The sequence below is a fragment of the Aulonocara stuartgranti genome (genome assembly GCF_965226115.1).
Source record: "Aulonocara stuartgranti genome assembly, chromosome: 9".
NCBI lineage: Eukaryota > Metazoa > Chordata > Actinopteri > Cichliformes > Cichlidae > Aulonocara > Aulonocara stuartgranti.
Window position 1 is genome coordinate 26,589,015 of NC_138960.1, and position 24,685 is coordinate 26,613,699.

The 24,685-nt window shown below is 40.2% G+C and overlaps 1 protein-coding gene across 12 annotated transcripts in view; it reads right to left on the minus strand.

Moving 5' to 3' along the window:
• The window catches only part of eya1 (EYA transcriptional coactivator and phosphatase 1), a 63,242-nt gene that overhangs the window by 18,992 nt on the left and 19,565 nt on the right, over positions 1–24,685 (minus strand). For 4 of the 12 annotated variants that reach the window (XM_082546101.1, XM_082546103.1, XM_082546095.1 and 1 more), the window contains 9 exons: positions 13,359–13,486; positions 12,667–12,732; positions 11,263–11,340; positions 8,723–8,789; positions 8,197–8,342; positions 7,193–7,330; positions 2,913–2,995; positions 1,172–1,358; positions 418–560 (listed from right to left, as the gene is read on the minus strand). In XM_082546101.1, coding sequence (XP_082402227.1) covers positions 418–560; positions 1,172–1,358; positions 2,913–2,995; positions 7,193–7,330; positions 8,197–8,342; positions 8,723–8,789; positions 11,263–11,340; positions 12,667–12,732; positions 13,359–13,482 — 1,032 coding nt within the window. In that variant the 5' untranslated portion in view covers positions 13,483–13,486. Of the gene's footprint in view, positions 1–417; positions 561–1,171; positions 1,359–2,912; positions 2,996–7,192; positions 7,331–8,196; positions 8,343–8,722; positions 8,790–11,262; positions 11,341–12,666; positions 12,733–13,358; positions 13,487–15,106; positions 15,192–20,825; positions 21,092–24,685 lie in introns of those variants that run through there. The other 8 variants (XM_082546102.1, XM_082546104.1, XM_082546099.1 and 5 more) reach the window with 8 other exon arrangements.

Genomic DNA, 24,685 nt, shown 5'->3' on the forward strand with positions numbered 1-24,685 from the left:
ATCCTCAGTCAAATTAATAACATATTAATGAAGAGTCCTCGAAATTACAGCAAGTTTATTTTGACACATGGTCACTATCAAAGTGGGCAATAACACCACTGTAAGCAACAGCTAGTGAGCAGTCTTCAGTGCGTGGTATATATGTAATACGTATCTCATCAGTGATGACTCAATCACATGCCTTATTGTTTATTTATACGATATACAAAGCTCTTTATAGATGATATGCGTTTAGTGATGACTCATATATTCCACAATGCATTAATAATGCATTTAAAGTTAAGGAATCATGTCTTTAAGTATTAATGTCCATCAAGTGTTAAAGTTGGTGTGGCAGCCATATAGTAAGTGGATTAGTGTCCATGTGTCTCAGACAGGGCGAGGCTGTCTGTCGCCAAGGTAGCGGGTTCACCCTACCTCAAGGTCAGAGTCGGGCGGCGGTGATGGGTTGTTGTTCCTTCTTCCACGGCCACGTGACTTTCCATCCGAGGCTCGGCGCAATCGATCTGAATCTGAATCTTTAATGGGGGTTGATGGACTGTGGATGGTACTGTACTCTCCTGAAAGGAAGGAAAGAAGGAGGAAGGGGAGTATTAAAAGAGCGCACCGAAGACGAGCTTCTATTTGCTTTTAGAAAAGATGTTTAAAGGGACTATTTGTCTTGATGGAGGACAGACAGCATCCTGCAGGAGACATAACTTATAAGACTGCAGGTAACAAGCATGCCATAAATCAGATGCAGAACAAATAATAAAGGCTACTGTGCGCCATACTGATTTAATAAACAAGAGGTAATGGAGTGCATGTCAACTGGAAATAGCTAAAATGTCCTTTATCTAAATTGAATGATGGAAGTATGAAATTATATTTAGTTAAAGCCAGCTGTCTTCAGCGTGAATGATGACAATTTCAAATGCAGTCATAAAATATACAATCTCAGTTGCAAGATGATGCAATAATGTCACATGAAATTATGGAAAATCTTACATCTGATTTCTGTTTTATCTCACCACTAGATGTAGTGGCTCAAACTGTCCTGTTCTTATGTAGTGGAAGTGAACATTTTCTCTGCTATGGAGAGCAAATTCCAAGAGACACACACCTCTTACCAGAATCAAACTGGTGATCTTCAGGTTATACAAGGCAGGTCTAGCTGAGGTTTAATTCCTACCTGCAGGGTTGTCTGTGAGGGCTTGGCTGGTGATGCCAGTGGGTGGTTCCTGGAGGGTGTAGGTAGTGGTGGTTGAGGGCGTGCTGGGGCTGGTGTTGTTACTTGTCATGTAGGGTGAAGTGTAGGGTGAGCTGTTATAATACTGAGCATACTGGCCCTGGCCGAAGGCTGGATAACTTGGGTAGTCCTGTGGAGTAAGTAGGGTAAATTGAAAAAGTTGATAACTTTTAATTAGTTGATTAAAGTGATGGCATTTCATTTAGTCAGACACATGTAAGGGAGTAAATTGCAACCAAAAACTGCTTGAATTCTTTCAGGGGAAGAACACTCATGATTTTCATTTCAGGATACAGACGATTACTTAGAACAACTTTTTATTAACCCCTATTGTACTTTTCCCTCTAAGAGCACTGTAGGGGTTTAGTGTTCAGCTTTTTCCTTTAATTTGACACAACTCTGTAGGTCACTTGTGTGTCAGTGTCCCTCAAGGTTTCATTGAGACATCTTCCCAATAGTGATGAAAAGAGACGTTACACACATGATGTCATACACTCCAAACTGGACAGCACTGGAGTTTCTGTTCATGGTTTGTGGAAATGGTGCTGTGGTAATGGAGATGACAGAGTTAAAAGAGACATCATGTTCAAAATTTCTTTGAAGAATTTGTCCTAAGTTCACTGCATCTTGTTTAACATTATCATCTCTATGGCTAGTTCATGACTTTTAGGGAATCCTTTTCTTAAATTCCCTTTTCTTAAGTTTCTGTCCAAAAGCCTGCCCAGTTCCAAGCATGCAAAAGGCTGGACTTATTTCTAAGCTGCTTTCCAGACAATGGCTCATTTGCTTGTCTGCAAATGCAAATGGAGATATCTGATGGCTCAATCGCGTTGTGTTCTTGGGCAAGACACTTCACCCGTTGCCTACTGGTGGTGGTCAGAGGGCCCGGTGGCGTCAGTGTACGGCAGCCTCGCCTCTGTCAGTGCGCCCCAGGGTGGCTGTGGCTACAATGTAGCTTGCCATCACCAGTGTGTGAATGTGTGGATGACTGGATGTGTAAAGCGCTTTTGGGTCATTAGGGACTAGTAAAGCGCTATACAAATACAGGCCATTTACCATTTTATCCTTACTAGGACCAGCGTCATAATACTGCCATTGTGACTTTTACATAAGTATTACCAGGGTGCTCACTCAGACACAAAGTCAACATGTTCAGAGAAGAAGTGCATGTCTGAGCAGGGATACATAAAAAAAAGAGTCAAATGGAATGATATGTTCAATGCGATGTTAGAGGGAAGATTTAGATCAAAACACAGAGGCAGACAGAAAGACAAAAGGAAGCAGAATTGAAGAAAATAACTAGGTGGTTTGGCAGGGTAATCTGAGAAATGCCCTGCACCAGTGTTGCTACTTTACAGTGCAGATTCCAAAAAATAAATGCAAACACATGTTCTGTTCTGTCCTACATCTGGACAACGATCTGTCTTGTTTTTTTCCCCTCCTCCTTTCCTCTGTGGCATAATATACATGTGTTGGAGGAGGTACGGTAGATAAGCCTGTGTACAAAGCTTTTGACATTGTGAATGATTTATGTCTGAATGTGTCATGGGTGAAATGTAGCATATTGAGTACGCATGTTTCATGAAGATTTCCAAGATCAGTTCAAACCTCAAGTATAAAATGATAGCTGCAAATTGATACCAGATTAGAGGAATAAGGAGATAAGGGAGAAATCCGCAGCTACCTGTTGCGTGCTGTTGAAGCCAGTTGAGTTTGTCAGGGAGTTATTTCCTGTGTACAATCCTGACGTTGTTGTGAAAGTTCCACCTATGAGGAGAAAAACATTGGAACTTTAAGTTATGTTACATGAAAAGACAAAATTAAATCTGCAGCAGTGTAAATAAAATGGTGCATTGTTAGGAGGGGGAAAAAAGATTCATCTTGAAACAACTATTTTAGTAGGTGAACAGAGGGAGGCCTCAGGGAGAGCTCCAAACAGTGGCCTTATCTTTCTGCTCTTCCTCCCTTATCTGTGATTGGATCAGGCCTGATGAATGACAGTGCAGAGGTGGGGGGGAAAACCTGCTTCCAAGCCCGCACAATGCGACGAACACAAGAGACTGTTGTGTGCGAGTTACCGAAGGGTGGCGCGTTGAGTAAAGGGGGTGGAAACGGTGGATGCACTCTGGACGGGACATGAGTAGGAGGTGGGGGGTGGGGGTATAGTGACAGAGATGTATATGAAAAGAGGGTTGAAGTTGGGGTGAGCAGCTCTGGCATGGTGTGCTACTGAAATCCAGCCCTGATGAATATGTATGCTTCTCCTTTCCACTTGTTCAAACTATGGTTCTTCTGGGTAATTAAATCACTCAAAAGGGTCAATAGTATCTAATGCCCTAATATCATACATGCTATGATTTGTAGCATAGGACAGCAGCAGCTGTTGGGACACAACATCTCTCCTCAGTGGCCATCCACCTGTACTGTCATGTCAAGTCAGAGAACAGCAGGAGGGACAGTTTAAAGGGGTCATACACTGGTAGAGAAACCAGATCCTAATTCTTGAGATAACAGTTATTGTGACGATTTAAAGAACTGAATAATTAACATAAAAATCTGTCTTCATTTGCATATTTCGATCCACAAATTAATATTAATTAATAAATGTTACTTCTAACTGTTAAAAAAAGGAAAAGAAAGAAAGAGAATTTGCCAGATTTTATTGCCCAAGGCTTAACAGCATTAAACTGAACTCAAATATTTATTTAATCACAAACAATGACTGCGAACTGGTCAACTAAGTAAAACTGGTTTATCCATTATAAAGATGTAGTGAGGGGGATTCCCATTTGAGCAAATGAGCAACAATCGTGTTTATAAAGAAGTTTCATTGCAAAATACTCATCGGAAAAGCTGTGAGTAGGGGCCACGATGTGTTGATGTGACTTTTATGTGCAGATTTCTCATCAACTCAAGTGTAATTCATTCTTATCCAAAATAATGCAATTAAGAAATGATTACTTGTGGAGTTTAGTATAAGCAAATTATTCTGCCAACAGTGTAATGCACACATTAAAATAAACAAAACTAAAAATCGAGGGTTTTGGTCAGTTCTGGTCACTCTCTCTCACTCTCAGTGACAGATGATTCAGTTTTAATTAATTAATTCCAAATGAATTGTTAAAAAACATTGAGCCCAAAAAACAGTGGGCTTTGTACCTCATTTCTGTCCATACAAAAGCAGCTTGTTTGTCCACATAGCCGTAGGGGACACAAAAAGGGCGCCACCATATTCTTTAAACAATTTCTTTACCTATAACCGTAGTCATCCTACCAAGGCCAAGAAAGTATCCCACAGCTTCAGTGAAAACGAGGCAGGAGATAGATTTACTGTTCCTAAATGAGGACGTAATTACACCTTTGTTGTCAGACACAAACAGAGGGAGTTCCTTTCATCCTATGGTCATTGGCCCCATCAGGAGGGCCCTCCCACACCGTGACAAACATGAAGCAGCTTTCAGAAAGGGGGGAATGATTAGGGAAGTTTTTCTGTGTGAGTGGAGGGGAGTGTGTGTGTGTTTTGTGCGTGTGTCTTTTTTTGGGTGCGGGGGTGATATGGCAGTGCATCCAAAGCAGCATGAAGACATTGAGTTTTGACTTGTCAGTTAGCTACACTTGCAGCACAGTGGCTAAAAGATAAAAAGAAATACCTTTAAATTACCAGAATTTAATAATTATTTGTGCAGCATGTGCAGTTTTTACCTCCAGCATGTTTTACATCCCGGTAATTATCAGCGTTGCTCTTTCTTTTCTTGTTTAATATTTTAAGGGGAAGGAGATACGTAAATCTTTCCTGTGTTCGCTGAAGAAAGTTCAAAATACTGCGAAGGTTCAATTGAACAATAAGACAAAAACAAGATGCAAAGGCCGCAAAGAACAACAAATTAGCCTAATGCACAGTTCAAACAGTCATAAAAGCTCTCGCTGGCAGGTTTGAGGGTTGCTCTGTGGAGAACAAGGAGCCACATAAAAGCTGAGGGGACCCCCGCTAGCCCGGTGAGAATGAGCCCATGCTGTTTGGAGTGGTGGTGCTGGTTATAGCAGGGAGAGAAAGAAAGGGCCTTGTGGTTCCCCGGGGGGCATGTTTTCTCTCCCTCCCCCTGTCCTGCTCCAGTTAGTTCACTCACTCAGGACCAGACATCATCCCTCCCTCCTCTCCTCCTTCCCTCCTGCCTTCTGGCTCCACAATTGGAAGTCCATTTGCTTTGCTTGATCAGTCCCTTGCCATGGGCTATGTCTATCATCAGTGCACAATATTTGTAGCAGAAGTTTGTATGCCCCACTTGGGAATAGCCTATCAAGTCCAGATGGGGCTCTCCTTTTAAAAGGCAACCAAGGCTTCAGCTTCTTCAGCTCGCACTACCATTGGGACAGAATGCTGGAACCCAATTATTCACCTAATTAGCATCTGCTCAGCACCACCATAAAAACAATGCCTCTGTCTGTTTACGCTCCTCTAATATTTTTTGCCATTTTCGGTACTCCCTGAAATGCCCTACAAAAAAGTGCCCCAAGTGTCCACTTTATGATTTGGTACCTTGACTTTAGCAACCACACAAAGCTCGATCGCATCAGAGATGAAAGCAAAGAGCAAAAAACATTAATCTAATCGTCCTCTGCCTTGACAGCTGGCCACAGGCTGGTGGCAGCGACACTGAAAGAAAGGGGAGTATCAGATGTGGAAAAGGAGTCTTTGGTTGGGACACCCAGGCCTGAGGCACATTGCCCAGGCAGATCAATAGGCCGGAGAGAGTAATGATGATGGTGTGGCGGAGGGCCAGAGCCACAGTTAGAGAACCCAGGGCCAGAATAGTGGTCAATCTGTCATCTTACATGGCTGTCAATTACTAATGCACTTAACGCTAACATGGGGGAAAAGATAGGCAGAGATAGCTGAAGAGAGTGAGGGAGAGACTGAGATAGACGGAGGTTAAAAGAAAGACAGAGTAAGAGCATAATACTTAGAAGATGAATGGGAACATAATACTGTCATCATGAGTTAAACCACTAAGGGCAGGATAGCAGCTTGTGCACTCTGCCGCACATGCTCTGACTTTTGTTCCTGTCGTTCTCTTTCTGCCTCTCCTTTTTTCAGGTGTGAAGTGTGCTCCAAAATCTCTGAATGTGGCCAACTGTATTTGGTTAAGAGGCGTGGAAGAGAGGCTTCCCCTGCCACATCTGCTGCTGAGCTGATGTTATTTATTGTGGGATGTTCTGGGGGCTTTTCAGCAACATGTGGAGATATTTCAACTGTCACACTTTAGATATTACAGGAGAGAATACAAAGACTGCAATAGCAGCTAGCTTGCTCAGTGCAGAGGCTTTCTGAACCAGAGAGAAGCAGAAAGAGTGTAACAGATACAGTCCACTGGGCATTAGGCCCGATCTACATTTAAACTGCATGGCTGGAGAGAAAGAGCACAAAAAGGGGGAGTGTAGGGTGCACAACTCATCTTAATCGGTTTCAAGGGCATAAATCTCTGTGTTCTCAGTTCTTAAACAAATGAAAATATGATCACAGGGAGAGAAAAAACAAAGGCTGGGGAGCGACATGGCTGCTGCCTCCTAAGTGCTTGCCATTTTTCCATCTGTGTTGATACTTTTAAGAGAGGAGAGGAAAGGAAGGCAGCCGTTGTGGCTGCACAAAACACCGCTGGGTTGCAACCACTATCAAGGGTGAGGGCGAGGGCTGTGCTGTGAATAAGTCTTCTAATGTAAAAAAAAAAAAAAGTAAAATAAACCTTATTTGAAAGGGCTGAATATAAAGACAGGATTTTGTGCATTACATCCAAAAAGAGACCCACTACAGAAATAGCAAAAAAAAAAAAAAGTTTGCCATCTATTTCATATGCTGTTGGGTTTAAGTAAAATGTATTTCATCTTGTGGTGTGTTTTCTAACGCACAAATTCAAACTTTGGAAAAAATTGGGAGAAAAAGCAAAGAATTCACAATGATGTCCTCACCCTGCATCTGGTAGCTGTAGGGGGCCTGTCCTGTCTGTGGTGTTGTGAAGCCAGAGCTGTAGCTTAGGAAGCCTGTCTGTCCCGGGGATTGGGACTGACTCAACCCCCCCTCCGTCTTTATGCCTGCCCACAATGGACCTAAATCAGTTAGTGACACCAGATCGGTTTGATGCACAGACAACAGTCAACACAGTTTTAAATTACACTGGACAGCAAAGGGACACCACCTCTGTCTGTTAGCATAACACACTAATCACAGTGGATGACTGGTGATTATCTGTTACTGATTTTCATCATTTGTTGTTTGGAAATTTTATCTTGCGCTGAGTTCCATCACTCTGCACAACAGCACACTACTTTGCTCGAAAACCAAAACGCATGTTTGGATTAGGCTTGTTTTATTTTATGATTTTATTAATAACTGTTATTATCATTTAGCAAAGGTCACATGAAAAGATGCACAAGTAACAAAACATTCTGCCCGTGTTTGTGAGCTACCCTGACCACTGTTTTGGCTGAGTCAGTCACAATGTAGTCTCTATGCGACGGCAGATTGCAGGACTTTATTCAAATAAACAGTGTAAATTCCTCCACATATTGGAGAGTCTTGTGGGGTCAAAACACTCCAAAGACTTAGGACAAATAAAGTCTACAGTAAGCGATGTACTCTATGCTTCTCTTGCGATGCCAGAGGAAACCAGTTCTTGTTTTCAGATTTATATCAGTAATCTTTCTGATCTATCTGAACAGCTTCATAAGCAAATTTTCTTCTACTGCACTGCAAGAGAATATGCAGGCACTAAACAACAACTCAGCATCTCTGTTGGTTTTGGTGTACAGGAGGAATTCTGGGAACATGAGCAAGGTACTTTTCCTAAACTTCATGAAGAAAAAAAAATTAGTTGTGCATTTTCAAGACTTTGGGTTAATACAATTTCAAGAACTCTGACATTATTAACAGACTCTCTCCAGCAAGAGGAGGCAATCATTTGTGTTAATCTTACCATAAGCTGGTATGCCATAGGGCTGGCCAGGCTGGGGGTAGCTAGCATAAGCTGCGGCCTGCTGCATTCCTGTGGTGTACTGCGCCTGTCCATACGCAGCCATATTTTGGGATGAAGGGGTAGGAAGAATATGCGGATATGTTCTGCTATTTGAGAAAAGAAACAAGAAACTAGAGTGAGAAAAGGAAGGCAGGAAAAGTGAGGCCCGTGTTTTACCCCCAAAACCATAACACAAACTTTGCTAACTGAGAAATTCCTTGTGATTGAGCTACTTCGTTCTAAACAGCCAGCCAAGCTGTAAGATAGACAGCATAGCAAAGCTCATATACATAGTGAAAGAACAATAAATGGCAAAGGAAATTTTTGCAAGATAATAATTACAACAGATTTCAGAGTGCGCTGGCTACAGACACCCATGCAAACAAAGCCAGTCAGAAAACCCCCATCTAGCAGAAGGATCTAATTAAAGAACGAAATGAAGTTGGATGCTGCTTATTTTTTTACAGAAAAATAAAAGAAACCTTACTTGGAAGGGTAAATCTGTGGAGAGAACTGGTGCGTTTGTCTTGGGCTGAAGCCACTGGTTCCAATAGCTGAGGAGAGTTAAAAAGAAAAGAGGCAAGCACATATTTAAACATTAAGAAATAAGGTAAATATTATCTTTTGCCAACAGAACTTCTGGATTCCAAGGAAACAGTAATTACATTGCATTACTCTATTTATTTTGGTAACCTTATTTAAGGTTGAAAACCGGAGAGTTATAATGAAGCAAAATAATCAGGTAAAAACATCAGGTCCTCCTGCTGACCCACGTATCTCTGAGATACTTCTGAGCCGCTATGACAAACACTGGTGTAAGCACACACACACGACGGCCTGAATCAGTCTCGGCTTGTGGCTTAAGATGCTTTGGGTCTTTCTAGCCACAGCCATATCTGAAGTGACGTCACTGATTGGAGCTAATGAGTGCTACTCGTTTCATCACTGATGAGTATATGCTTCACCGGTGCTCTTAAGGTTGAAATACAAGCAACTTTACAAGATTTTTTTATTTTGAGTGCAGAAAAAATTATTTAACTCTAGATTGCCTTTGTCAGTCATGCTGTATGAGGCTCTGGCTCTCTGTGCAATAATCAGGGGACACTCAAACTCACTCCACCCATCTTCAATTTTGTACATATTTGTACAATTCCCCGCCTTCATCAGAATAACTATAATATGCATTCACTTGTAACATTAGTTCTAAAATTACTACACTAATTATAGTTGTGGGGTATGTAAAATTGTGCAATATCAGCTGTCTCACTCCATTTTCCTATATAGTGTTAGAGGGTTTCTCCCAAAGCCGCCTCACAGATCACCCCTTCTTCAGTCAAACTGTGCAGGTGAGAGTAGGTGATAGGTAGATAGGTGCAAAGTTGAGAAATAAACTGAGACAGAAACATTTTTTAAGCATCAGACTGCTATTCATGGTAAATCACAGAGATGCTGATTTTTAAATATGCCTTTTGATCAACACAAAGCCCTACTTTAGATAAGACAGGCAACTTTAACACAAAGCTGCTAGCAAGCTCAGATTAAACTGAGAATTAAACTAGCTAGTGCGGTTTTAAGTCAAACAACTCAAAATGTACTTTGCATTCTGACACATTCACAGCACAGGGTTCATTTTTCCAGCTTGTCAAATAACAACAGTCACAAAAGTAGTTTAATATCTATAATTTGATTATTTGTAGAAAATCCTCCCGGTTACTGTTGCTGATGCGTGTGTGCATGTGCACCCATGTCAACCCACAGAGCACGTGTACGTTAACAAAAAATATAAATTTACTTATAGGACTCTGGTAAATAATTCTGAATAGAAAGAAAATCTTTAAAAAGTCAAAGTGGAAGAGCTACCTTGAATGGTGTTTTGCAAATTTAAACTTTAAATGTTAAAAAAACGCAAACAATATTAGTCATATTGAATGAAATCAAAATAAGCTAATAAAATGCAAGAGATAGCTGTATAAATTAAAATCTGTTAAGCTTGACAAAATTATTCAGTTAGTTTAAAACCAGAATAATTCGGGGAAGCAACAATCTCAGTCTCGGCATTTAACTGTACCGGAGACGCAGTTTTAAAACATCTGTCTAATCGGTCGTGACATGTAAAATAAGGGATTTGGTTGCGGGGGGGGAGGGCGCTAACTGTATGTAACTGTAAGCCCAAACCCCTCACACACGTTATTAATATTGAACACTTTTCCCACATCAGTAGCACCTGCCACTGGACAAAACTTGCTCTTCTGAAGAGCGCTTTGGGTTTCCCCCACGGAGGATATGGGGTATAAGATTACTAAATTTCATTAATACTGTCAGAGACAAAAGTCATGCTGTGATTTATGTCCTCCGAGCATATAGTATCAAGCATTTAGTTAAACGGCTTAGGAAATAAAGGCAAATTAGCAGCAGGTTAATACCATGTACAGCTGCACGTAGTGCTATTAACAAATGTTTACAGCAAAGATTTACTGCAGATGGTGGAAAAATAAACCCCCCAAATTTTAAATAGTTATAATTCCTATGATAGTTCCAACAATGCTTATCATACTCTGCGGCCTTTGTTTTATTTAACAATGTGTTTATGTTAGAGTGTGTGTGTGTGTGTGAGTGAGATATTTCCTTGCTGAAAGGAAGGTGTGAAAAGCCTAGGCCGATAGGCCGATTGGGTAACAGCCCGTGGAGATCGAGGGCCACTGGGATAGCGCGTCACTCCACTGGACAGACAAGCTCAGTGCATTACAGGTCATAATTCAGTCCTCACTGACATGGGAACCAGTGGAGTCAGGACACACACACAGGTGCAAGCAAGCACAGCATATATATATGCTGACAGTTGAGGTAGATCCCCTTGTTCTTAAACACACTATCACACAAAAACACACATTGTAATGTAGTTTTAGCTGGAGAGACATTTCCCGGGTACCGGCTTATCAGTCAGTCATCTCTATGCTCATCTGCTGTGTGTATGAGAGAGAGGCAGTCGGACACACATTCACACACACACACACCAAAACGTCTCACCTGATCCTGAGAAGCTATCTAGAGAGGTGTCTGCTACTGAGGTGGCGATTTCGGTGCTGCTCATTGGTTCTGTTTTAACTGCAAACAAAGAAGACACATTCTCAGCAAGAGCACCACATCAATGTCAGGAAAAAAGGAAAATCTTGTCTCACTACATTAGGCTTCCACATTTTCACAAACAAAAAATACTTTTTTGGAAAAAAATAACATTTAATAAGTGTATTGCATGTAAAATAAGGTCAGCTAATTTAAATGCACAATACATTTGCAGTAGTCTTAAGTACATGTATTACTGAATTGTCTAATTATTTTTGGTAGCTAGATTTTCTTTTGATCTCTTGTTATTTATCTTTCAGAGTGACAAAATAGAAAAGATCAAAACCGCAATAGGAAAGTTTTTATCTACTTAAAAAAGAACCATGAATTAAACTTTCATATGAGAGTGGATTCTAGTAAATGTAAAATACTAAAGCTTTCTATTATTATTTTAAAGAAAATAACCTCCTGACATATCAGTACTTAGATGTGGGATGAATGAAAATAAGTGCAGTAGATGTGCGTTAAAGTCGCTGATAAAAAGCGATACGCAAGTACGACTGAAATGTCAAGGAAATATATGGTGTATAAAATCTTTTTAAGAGGGTGGGGAACGCTGTTTGACCTTGATGCTATTATACAGCTCAGCAATAGATTTGCAAAGACAATTTCACAGCTATCTGACAGCTCAGGATTCTTTGAAATCTATCCATTTCACTTCAGGCGGGCTGAAGGATTGTTTTCTTCCTTTTTTGGAAAAACAGATTGACAATGTGGGCAAAGGAGTCATGCTCAGTGGAATCCCTCATGGTTGAAGAAGCCATTTGCTGTCATGTTTTACATGTTTCCACTATGCTTGCTCAGTGCAGGAACATATGCTGACAAAGGGTAGTTCTTTTCAACAGCACACTGATGAAAAATAGTGGTAAATGCATGCATAAACTAGCATTCAGGTCACAGAGCACACAATAACCACTGTATTCAGGAAATCAGCATGGAACAACCAAATTAAAAAATTAAGAATTATAATGCTTATAATGCTTATATGCAAGTTCACAGTACGACCAATCACTAACAATGAACTCAAGTCAAGTCTGTGTCAAACCATGCTTGAAACAGAATGCCACAAATAATAACAACAAGTACCAGAGTTTCTGAATGAAAGGCACAATAGTTGAGGCGATTTTATAATGTTGCAGCTGGTAAATAGTAATATAATTTTAAGGGGAGATTTTAAAGAATACAAATTTCTTCATGAGTCAAGTAGATGGTTCAAAATTACAATGAGTGCTTTCAGTTGAGTTGAAACAAACAAAAAACACAAAACACCAAGTATTGTCCTTTCATTGGCACCAACAGTAGACAAACCTGCAGCGGACTGTGAGTTTGAACCTAACAACCAGTCTGCAGTGGTAAGCATTGTGATGTTATCACCTATGGGAAAGACAGAATGGCAAAGGAACACATGACAGTCTACATCATGACTACAGGTCCTGTGTGTCATGAACAAACAAACAAAAATAATAAATTTAAAAAATACTTCTAAAGCTTATCTGACAATGTGGTTCTTTTAATAAATTGATGTTTTATGATTTGGGGACGACTGCTTCACTAAACAAAGGCTCAGATTTGAAGCACAGGTGAATCGCCTGAGTGACTATAACAATGTAGAGTAGAAACCAAATGCAAAGTGCCATCATTTCCATTTGTGGGCTTTGAATAATTACATGGGTGCTTAAATAAACAGCTAATAGTCACGAGAAAACGACCAACAGAGGTACTGAACTGTGTTAAGGCTGAGAACCAGCAAATGTCAAATGAATCCACGCCCCATTTTAGTATCTTGTTAATACTATATTACAGCAAAAGTGTTGATAATATATCCTAAAAAACTTCTAAATATCAGTTCAACACTCACGCTGGCTTTATTGCTGTAAAGCATCGATACTGTGATAAAATCCTTTTAGGTTTACTGTCACAATTTTCAGTTATTTTAGGAACTTTAGCAAGCATTAAAAGAGAGAAAGGTAAATGTACGCACAACAGCACTGCACACATACCTTCAGTGCCATTGGGTGTCATGGAATTGTTACCGATGTGTGAGTTGTCAAGGTTGGGACCATTAGGAGATTCACTGCTTCCACTTACTCGGCTGTGCGGACTGGCTAGATCCTGCATTTCCATAGACCTGACGACACACACACACACACACACACACGCAGGCACACATCAAATCAAATTAGATAGTCTGGTTTCAGGGAAGGCGCAGAGCTCTCATGCAGAATTCTGTGTACACCCTCGTGCACGGTATAAAATGGTGAACATGAGAGAGTAAAAAGCACAGTGTATTCCACTGCACTTACAGTAGAAAAATACACAATTTAATGCAAGTTTACTAATTTCTATCTTGCATGTGATATTTTTCTACTTTACTACTTTAAATAAAGCAATTTTTAGGCTGTGCTAAATGCCCAGAAAAAAAACAATTATCAGATTAAAATGAAGGAAGTACACAAGACAAAATGTTACACACACAAAAAAAAAAACTGTGTGGAACAGAGTGATAAAATGACTGTTAAGCATTTTGACAGCACAGTTTGAGATTTCTCACTGGCAGTCACAATTTAACGTAATGTGAACGCAAAATGTTTACTCTTAATTTAGTCTGATGCTTCTTGAAACAAAAATGGCCTTAAGTATATATCGTTTTGTGCGATAATGAAGACTGTTAACAGATGTTTGCTGGTTGGAAGCAACGCACAGCATGCCTGTTAAAAACGCAGCACTCTGCTTGATTATAAGAGTCTATGCCTCAGTGATGGGCAGATGAGAAGCTCATGAGGCATGTGTTTGCTCTGGCAAGCTCCTTAATTGTTTCTGTGTTTATACAAAAGACCACGGCACTGAAAACCTTATTCTCTCTTCTCATTTGTGCGCTCAAAGGATCTGATTGAGCACAGACAATGGAGCTAAAAGAAGGCACGAGTGATTTGAAAAAGTATGGCCACAAACTCTACACCCCATTTGTTTCTGCCGCTGCTCCCATTGCAACAGTGAGTTAATGAAATTAGGATAAAATGTTTTGTACATTGTACTGTCATTTTTAATTATATTGCAGGGTTTGGGGTATCTCTGCTATCGACAAACATCGGCCTTTACAAAAGGCCACAAAGATAAATGCTCAAGCAACTCTGAGTAGTCTGAGTGATATCAGATGCCACCAAGAAACAGAATTATGAGATAAAAACATTAAATTATGATATGCATTCACTGGGTTTAAAATAACATTGCAATGATATTATGTTGTAATACTTTCCAGTAGATTTTGGCAGATGTAGTCATTTCTTGGGGTTTAAATCCAAATCAATTATTTATGGGAAATATATATATACATTTAGGCAAGACAGTACACACCAAAAAGGTAATTATAATTAACAAAAAACAGCAACACAAAAGTCCAAGTCAGTCTTCTTCACGCGTGCTCCAGTAATGGAAGCTGCATTGCCTTTTTCCCAAAGGTATATTAATTTACTCCTCCCCTAAAAATATCACACCCGCTAAGCATACTCTTAAGGATGATCCAGAATAAACTGACCCTATTTCTTGCACACACGGCTTAATCCTGTTTTCTTTTCCTTTTGCCAAACTTTTTTGTCATTAACTGACGGCTAAAAAGCCTCCCATCTCTAATCAGTCAAGCCGAGAAATGCCGACAGTTCTTTAGCAGAATTTCTAAAGCAATCTCTGATGCCACACAGAGAGCTACATGTCTCTGATGCTCCTGGCACTGGCACAACTGTGCTCTTACCTGGACCTAGATGGCTTTGAGTCCTCTCAAACCACACTCCCTTTCTTTATTCTGCCTCCACCTGCCCCAGCAGAAACAATGTCACTCCTTGTTATTGCAGCTCGATGTCACAGTCCGGAGCCATCCATGACACAAAAAGGCTTGTCTGAGAAAACATTATTGTTATTCTGGAGCAGAATGGGAAGAGAGGGCTAGCTGGGGAACAGAGGCTCACATTGTCTCGCTCTGAGCCGCAGCCCCGCTCCACTGTTGTTTCCTCCTCCAGGTCCTCCCTCCTCCCTGAGCAAGGGGAGCATGGCCAAATGACGGAAAGGTGATTCATCATTGGTCTACGACAGCTGCAAACTGGATTAGCCCTCCCCCAATCAACATGCAAAGCGGCTTAGCCAAGGTAAGCAGGAAGGGGTGGGGTGGAGGGGGGTGATGGGGTGTGGGGAAGGGGGTGAGGGAGTGTAGGTAGGCAAAGGGGTGAGGGGTTGTGGATAGAAGGGGGCTGAGGGCCAGTAAAGGGTGGGAGAGCCTGCCTACTTTCCTGCTTGCTGCTGCTGGAAGGAAGATGGGACTTGTTGAGCAGTGGCAAGTCAAGCGTGACACCCCTAGCATCTTCAGCAGATCTTTCATCTGCAATTGACACTATCTGAAATTTATCAGCACTCCTCCTCTAGGCATACTGACAGGTCCTAATGACCATCAGGGCTGTCTTCCCTAGGCCTGCCTGTGCCTGGGGCACAATAGAAAAATGCACAACTTCACAGCCGACTCACAATGGCCATGAAAAAAAGAACGGGAGAAATACACACACACTTTCTTTGCGGTAACACAAAGGTTCATGCTTATGTCTTTTTTTTTTTTAGCACACAAAGACACATAACTCATTTCTGTATGTCTGCAAGTGTACACACACACACACACACACACACACACGCTCATGCACAGGGCACTACAGAGGCCCCCAGATGAGTGGCGTAGACACACACACACACACACACACACACACACACACACACACACACACACACACACACACACACACACACACACAGAGCACTTTAGAGGCCCTCAGATCAGTGGTGCATCTCAGACAATGAAAGAGACTGGAAAGGAGAACATGGAGAGCATATGGAGCCACATATGTTTCCTATGACGCTACGAATGCCTCTATTACTCTCCTTTAGCTGACAGTTACATTTTGCTGTCCACTCCCACTCTGCTTGTCTCTCTGCAAACATCAAGCAGAGCCATATACTTGCATGGCTATAACACTATATTAGACCTGACTCCAGCCCACCATGGGAATACAGGGTCTAAAAAAGGTCAAAGGTATTCATATGGTCAGGTAAAAAAAAAAAAAAAAAGAGAGAGAGAGATGGAGCGAAAGATGTATAAAGTCTTTTTTCAAAAATCCTGCCATGATTTTTTAATGGCTGACTGTTTACATGAGCCAGGGTAACCTGAGCTCCATGGTCTAAGGTTTTTTTTCTTTTTTTTCCCAACAGGCTTTGCTCTTCACACCGAGGCAAAGCCTTCATGAACACCATTCCAGCTTTACAATTTGCCTTCTCTCCCACTGCTTACGATACAGCCATCTTAGCAAAAATAACCGGTATATTTCATTCTCACACCTCACTTTTACTTTCACAAAGCACAGACAACAGCATTTCTTCCTCCAATAATTTCTTAATACTGAAATACACAAAAAGGATGAAAAAAATTACAACATGAGTAAAATCTATATTTATAGAACAGAAAGAAGAGGCAAAAGCAATGGAGACGAAAGAGAAACACATTTTGCCACAGAACATTAAGAGAGATCACAGAGTTGGGGGAAGCTGTGAAGCGAGAGTGTTGTGGTGGGCTGATGTGGTATGGTGTGTGTGGTGGCTGGCTTCTCTCTTCAACAGTTCATGCCAATAAAGCCATTACCATAGTGGTGTGTCAGCCTTTGCCAGCAGGTGAAACCAGCCAGGTGAAGGGGGTGAGGGAGAGCAGGGAAGATGGGAGAGGTGAAGGGAGGGGGCTTGGATTTAAAAGCAAAAACATGCCTTTCTTCATCACCGCTAAACATTTAGTTTTTTCTTTAAAAAAGGTCTGCATTTAGCATCTTTGATGTGCTTCTTTACTTCAACCTGAACTGCCAGGTCTTTGAAGCTAACAAGAACAAAGCCTGACTAGATGAAGCGTTGGAAGTGTCATCAAAAGAAAGAAAAAAAAAGAAGTGCCACAACATGCTTCATTCAGAGCCGTTAGCAGGCTTCTTTTTTTTTTTTTTACTACGCTTTACTTATTTCAAGACCTGCATTTCCAAAGATAAATATAGCTACAGCCAAGCTTTTAGCTAGATCATCTGAGCATGCAGGGTGCCTGACCAAGCACACACTGTTTCTTCTTCTTTGCTGCATATACCTGTTATTATACAAGCAAGGGTTGCTTATTTTCATATACGCACTAACATAAAAATTGTGATTTGTTTAGTATTTTAAGATGTTAATGCAAATTTAAAAAATGCACAAGACAAGTAAAAAGTGGCATTTTTCAGTCAATAGCCCCTTTGTCATTTCTAATACATATTTATCTTATAATCTGCACAAAGTCTTTTGTATTTTACAGAGTATATAAGCCATGTGTTGTGTGTTACAACTTTTGCAAAACAATGCTTTAATCAAAATCTAACTTTAAAACAACTAATCCCCACTTAAGCTGGTCAGCTGAATCCACATGGTGGCCCAGGAAAAATAAATCCACTCGCAAAGAATGTAGATGCGGACAACAATTGGACACAGATGTGAGTGGAATTAGGCACAGTTTACAAAATGCTACACTTCACTTGTGTCTCCATACGAGGCCAAAAAAAAAAAGCCGGCTGCCAACAAATGCAACATTGAATACACTGGTGCTTTTTCACCCTGTCAGTGTTATTAATTTTACATAAGCACTGCACATTTCTGATAAAATGAAGTGACAAGTGAAGTTCAATACTGTTGTATTTTTAATATCCTTTTTTTGTTTACAAGAAAAACTATTTCTGTTGTTTTATTTATTACGACTTCATCATGGCCCATATATCTTATTAAAAAACAAATCTAAAGATTATTATTATTATTACTTAAAATATAATAAATTACTTTGGGGTTTTTTAATGCATACATATAATGGAGGAGTATTCTTTATATTTTAGCAATGTGTGCGACGTGCAGTGACAATTGAAAGCGCATGGTGCTTGACATGCAATTTTAAATTTTGTACTTGTCTACAATTAAAAGCACAATTATTAACAGATGTGCTGTTTGTTGATGTGCAATTTGTCGCTCTCATTTGGTTCAATATGACATTGTGCTCCAGCAATTCGCTCAATGGCTACATTAAATCTGTTAATACTGTGCTCTTCAACCCTCAAAATTATTTCCAGAAGGCCACTTTGCCTTTGAGGGGCCATCAAACAAGATTTAAGGTGGACATTTTATCACAACCTGCCTACCACCGTGACCGCTGCAGAATGAGAGAGGCTTTACGAGAAAAAGGTGAAAGAAAGTCCAGGGACAAATCGGAATGATTATGAAGCTTTAATACTCGTCGTTTTAATTTTCTCAATCCTGAAAAAGCAATTTGTTATACTGAGAAAAATTAGTACTTGCACAGAATAGGAAACAATACACATTTTAAATAGACTTCAAATTGACAACGCCAAAGGTTGCAAAGTAGTTTTAGCAATATCTTTTTTATAAAAACAAAAACATAAATAAATTAAATTAATTCTGTGCAATGCAGTTGAAATGAAATACATTTTCTCAGCACCTTGCTTTTTATTCTGACTCGGCATAAACATATTGCCCTTTACACACAAAAGGCACGAAAGTGGGTATTAGTGGTTGAGGACCTGCAATAGCAATCATCAGGAAAGCTTAGAAAAGGCTCGGAGCACCCATTTCCTGCTCTTTCAACCACATATTCCAGATCTAAACAGGGGTGTGTTAACAAAACAACACCCCACAGTATTTAGTAAACAACCCCTTTCCACTAAATGCCCAGCATGGGCTACTTAATAGGTGCTTTCCTATTACCTTCTTCCTTCTCTCGAGCTCTCTTCCACCCCTCCATCTTCCTCCCTAACAGTTGAGTGAGGCCCGATCAATTAGCCGTCTGTGTCTTTCACCATTTTCAATCTCCTCTCTGAGAGAAGAGGATGAGAGCTTGGCCGGCTAGACACATCCATACGGAAGGCATCAGTCCTTGGGCAAACAATGCCACCATCACCGCCGACCACTCCTGCTTATAAACACTGCTTCTACACATGCATGAAGCACTGCAGCCAGGCAGAGAGACCCTGATCTCTCTCTGTGTAAAGCAAATACACAGTGTAAACAGCCCCAAATCAGCCTGCTCATTATCTGTTAATTGGATAAATACGGTTATTGTGTGAATGAATGGCTGCAGCAGGCAGTCAAACACACTGTCATGTTTGTCTACATAGAGCGGAGGCTCACTAGGCGATCCTAACCTCTCTATTTCCTCTCTTTCATCAGCACACACCTTTTCTAAACTCCAAAAAAGGGCAGGCGTTTGAAAATGGCAAGAATTAGAGGATGAAAAAGAAAAAAATTTCAGAAAGATGAAATGCGCTTCACACGGACACACACACACACACACACACACCATACAATAATTCCTCGACTTGAGATGTAAGCCTGTGATCATACGCAGAACATTAAACCAGAACATCCTTCAATTAGAGAGGCTAGTGATTACAGTGGGTGAGTCATCTTCGCTACACGTGAAACACTGGCGAGCAGAGACGCAGCACGGCCGAGAAGCGGGGTCTGTTGTCGTGTTTAGAGGCTGTGAGCCTCTCAGGTCTTGCAACATTCCTCGCTTCAGCAGATGGCATTAGATGTCAACTGCTTTGACTGTGCTCATTTTGTTTGTTCCGCCAGTAACAAAAAAAAAAGGAACAACGACAGTCCAGCATCTTTCCCACACTTCAACAAAATGTAGTGTGTTAAGGAAGAAAAAAAAAAGAGGCTCCCATATTTCAAATGTGAATTTTGATGTATTTACGGTCTTTGTATTATTTTGAATGCCACTAAAGTCATTGGGCTTTCTAAAAAAAATTCAAATATATTTTTACTCGAAGGTCAAAAAATTAACTTCGATTTTTTTAATGACTATAAAAAAATTATATCTGTTTTACACTGGTAATTTACATCAATAAATTATTATTTTTGTAGACATATTTGACTGGAAACTTGTAAAACTCAGCCGGACTGTATGTAGTATAAAAACAGAGTTTAGTGTATGATTTTGTGTAATTTTTTAATTTTATATTAGCTGGATTTACTAACGTAAAATATAATTAAATACTTTTGCTATCTATCTTTATCATTAATAAACTGCAGCTACCGCGTGAAATTTAAAGCCTTACTTTTGAGTTTGTTTACCATTATTTTTGTAAGATGCACTCAAGTATTACATTTCTTAAATTGCAAAATTAAGGGTTGTCATAGGTGCTGTTTTAAAAGATAATGTCAGTCATAATTGTCACTCTTTCTGCTGACATTAATGCTTTAATTGAGTATTATATGCTTGCTTAAACACTGACAGAAATGTATGAAATAAGACAAACTTTCACACACACTATAAGACTCAAGAAATACTGATCATGTCAAGACAGTTAGTAAACCAGAATGTCAAATAATTATCGCACAGAAATTAAAGTCATACTCACTAGAATTATGGTTGAATCACTGTGTGTTTATCCCTTCTTTATCTTCCTTAAAAAAAAATCTTCTTGAGAAAGATCGTTCAGTCCAGCAGAGCGGGTGGCAAACTTTCTAAAACACGTCTCAGCTGTCCGTAGAACCTGTAGCACAATAAATGTAAACTACAAAACTACTTTTTTCTTTTTCATTTTAGGTGTTGGAACCCATTGAGCCCCACGCGGTATCTCAGGAGACTCAGTCCCATTGAGAAAGAGAGTTGTCCGATTACTGCTTCAGGCAGTGACTAGTGAGTGTCTGAGGAAGAGGGAAAAAAAGAGAGAGAGTGAGCGAGAGCAAGGGAGAGGGAGGGAGGGAGGAAAAAAGGCAGTGAATGAGGGAAGGAGAGGGAGGCTGCTGCCGTTTGAAAAAGCAGAAAAGTTGCTCGGTGCTCTCACAGGAAGACTTTGGGTCTGGAGGAGGCACGGGGGAGTTGTGCCTCACACCAGCTTCCCATATGTCATTAACTCAAAGCTTTAAGCAATAGAGTCCTCTCCAGATTGTATCAGTGGAGACTAAGACAATGAAAAGGCTGATCTCCCCACTGCCCTGTCTGTCCACTGCTCTGCTCACAACCCTCAGGGCTCACACTTCTCTTCTCCCCCCTTTCTCTGTTGTTTTTGTTATGCTCTTTTTTTCCCACCACAAACCACATTTTTTTCTTTCTCCTGTGAGCCTTGGGTCATTGCTGGATTTCTTTCTGTCACAGAAGGACTTCAGAGAGTAAACAAGGGGCTAGGTCATTAGCTAAGGTGATGGGAAGCCAGAGGTTTTAAAAGCGGCCAAGAAACTCGGCTCTGTTCATCTCCACAGCACTCTAGTGGAAGTCCTCCGTCAACCCATACACACGGCATCTGTGTGCAAGGTAATGACTGCCTTCTGTCTGCTCCAGGTTATTATTTCAACTGCGCAAAGCAGCAACACAAGGCCACGCTGCTACTGATGAGCTTGAACTGGTGATTTATTCAGGCTGGTGATGAGGCGTGTACAGATTTTGCTTCAATGTGTCATGACATTTTTTTTTTTCAAGAATATCAAGTCTGTGTAAATAATGGCTGAGATATCAATGAACCGTTTAAAATATGTTTAATTTCCACAAAATAAAGCTGTGGGTTAAATACCAACTGTAGTACTGACAAATGATTACCAAGAAAGAGGAAACCATACATTTACTATGGTAAAGAGGTGGTGAGAGAAAAAGAACACCCACTGCCAGAAGAATAGCGTGCTGTGTTAGTGGCTGGGCTTTTTGTGTGCTACTTGAAGATCTTGTTAACTCCCAGTCAGTTGGTGATGATAAGAAATTAAATAATGTCACACATGTCACCGAAAGAGCACGTTCAAATCTATATGATTATGATAGTATTTATTTAATATTAATGAAAATGAGTTAATCAGTTTGCACCTGATCAGCTGTAGTGTTCAAGGCCCATACTGAAAGCAGGTCGCCACCAACCGGCCTCTGTGTAGCAGTAGTCAACGAGGAGCTGACAGAAATAGATCCGGGCTGCACTACTCCTGATTTAAACACAGTGCAGTAATAATGTGGACGTGCCTGAAATGCAAGCGCTGCCTGCCTTTCCAAACCCTCAGCCCACAGGTAAATCCACAGGATCACATTGCAATATCAGATCACGAAATATATTGCACATTGAACAGATTCTTAATAGCTAAATTGACTAATAGATGCTTGGGGGCTCTCAAGTAACTAGTTCTAATAGCAGACGGGTACACATGCCAATTAAGATACTACATTCATTCAGTGACTCTCCGTTTTAAGTGGCTGTGTAAAATTAGATTGAGATGTAATTTTGCAAGTGAGTTATTTTCAAATTGTACAGTATAATTATCCAGAGTTGTTTATGTCTCATTGATTAAACTCAGATTTTCCTCTTACACTCTTGCATGCATCCTGCATCTGAATGTTGTGAATCGAAGTTTCAATCAATCTAGCAGTTTTACTGCTAAACTACTATGTTCATGTCACGGAGTATTAAATTTAAGGTCAATAAATGAAAATTATCTTACGGAAAATAGCAGATTGAACTTCGAAGTGAATTGTCAATATTATGAGTTTTAAAACGGAAGTTTTGCACAGAATCAAAAAGAGCAACGATACACTATCGCAGTTAGGGGGACTCAACATATTCAAAGTAAAAAAAAACTTGCAGATTAGAGCAATAAAATAATCGTTTGTGGAACTGTAAAAACTAAGAGTGCCTCTACATCTGCCAGATGGAAGCTTAACAAAAGATGCACTGATACTGTTCGACTGACATCAGCGCTAAAACACCACTTGCCAAAAACTATATCAAGTAAGAAATTTGAGAAGAGAGCTAAGATTAAATGCGAAGCCGTTCTTTATTAAGGATTATCTTGATGGGACTCAATGGTCTTCATGAGGGGCTGCAGGGATGCCTAACTGCAATTTAGAGTGAGGAGAGATCTGCACTGTCCTCCACTGCCAATAGGTTATCCACTCAGCTTCTTGCACACATGGAAAGAGAGACTTCAATTCCAACTGGCTGATGCAGTTTTTCAGATAAAGAATTAAGAGTTAACATAGATCTAACTCAAGTAATTGTGGCATTTTTTTTACTCTGTTGTTCCACAAAGGAGAACATCTCAGTAAAGTGAGTTTACCTAACTTGACAAAGAATATATAAACAGTGTGAAGGGAGCAGGAACGGTGTGACAAGGGATCAAGTGGTCCAGATGAAACAAAATGCTAACACCCCGGTGACACAGTTGCAATATTTTCATATGCATATGCTGCAAACTTGTTTGGGTAGAACTACTAGAGTGTTTGCACAATGTCACACGTTGGAGGATCAAGTTCCTTTTTTGACATACGTCTCAGCAAAGCATTACATTCAAAACCATCCCCCAAGAAGAGAAATCTGAACTTGGGATAACTTTGGATAAAATAACAGTTTTATATATTTATACAGACATTACCGGGTGAAGTGTTCACCTTTTAACTATGGAGAAAATACAAAAAAAAACCCTTAACTATACAAACCTCCCACTCCTAACTTTGCCCCTGACCCAAGTGTGACGTGAAGTTTGCCGGATCGCAATTTGTCAGGGAGCTTGGTAAGTGCTAGTTGCTGGATATTCCTGAGCTGTTCAATGTGTAAAGTTTCCTGTTCAAAACAAAGCAACACAGAGCGACATATCCTTGGTAAAGAAAGAGTAGTCTGATGACCAAGGGAAATACAAGATCACTTTCAATACCATTCCACTCCTTCTCTCTTCGAGTGCATGGATTTTCTTCTGAACTCTGTAATAGTAGACTTAAAAGCAACTTTCCTAGCAACAATGACAACTCCAGCACTCGAAGCAAAAACAAAAAGCAAACCAATGTCGTTTTGATGACCAAAAACATGTTAACACATTTCAAAATGTCTTTCTGCATCCAGTATTCAAGTAAACAGAATATAACATTTGCCCATCTAACAGGCTTTTCATTAAATCCAAAGAGAATCTTTGATGATGATAAGCTGCCACCACAAAAAAGATTTTGACAGTGCAGACAGATAATTTTGAAATCCCTCAAGGTAAATTAGTAGCAACTCAAGTGCTTTCAAGTGGTGAATGAAAGTTCTTAGTGAAGCCTGAATTCCTTATAAACAAACATCAGGTTGGATTGGCTCGCTGAGGAGCAGCGATAAAAGTAAACACAGCATACCTCGACATGAAAATACACTAGCACTTTTCTCCAGAAAGCAAGGAACAAAGGAAATGGTTAACCTCAGTGGACGTCACAAAATTAAATGAACAGAGTGACCTTAGTGTTGCAGTCATCTTGATTCCAAATAAAACACAA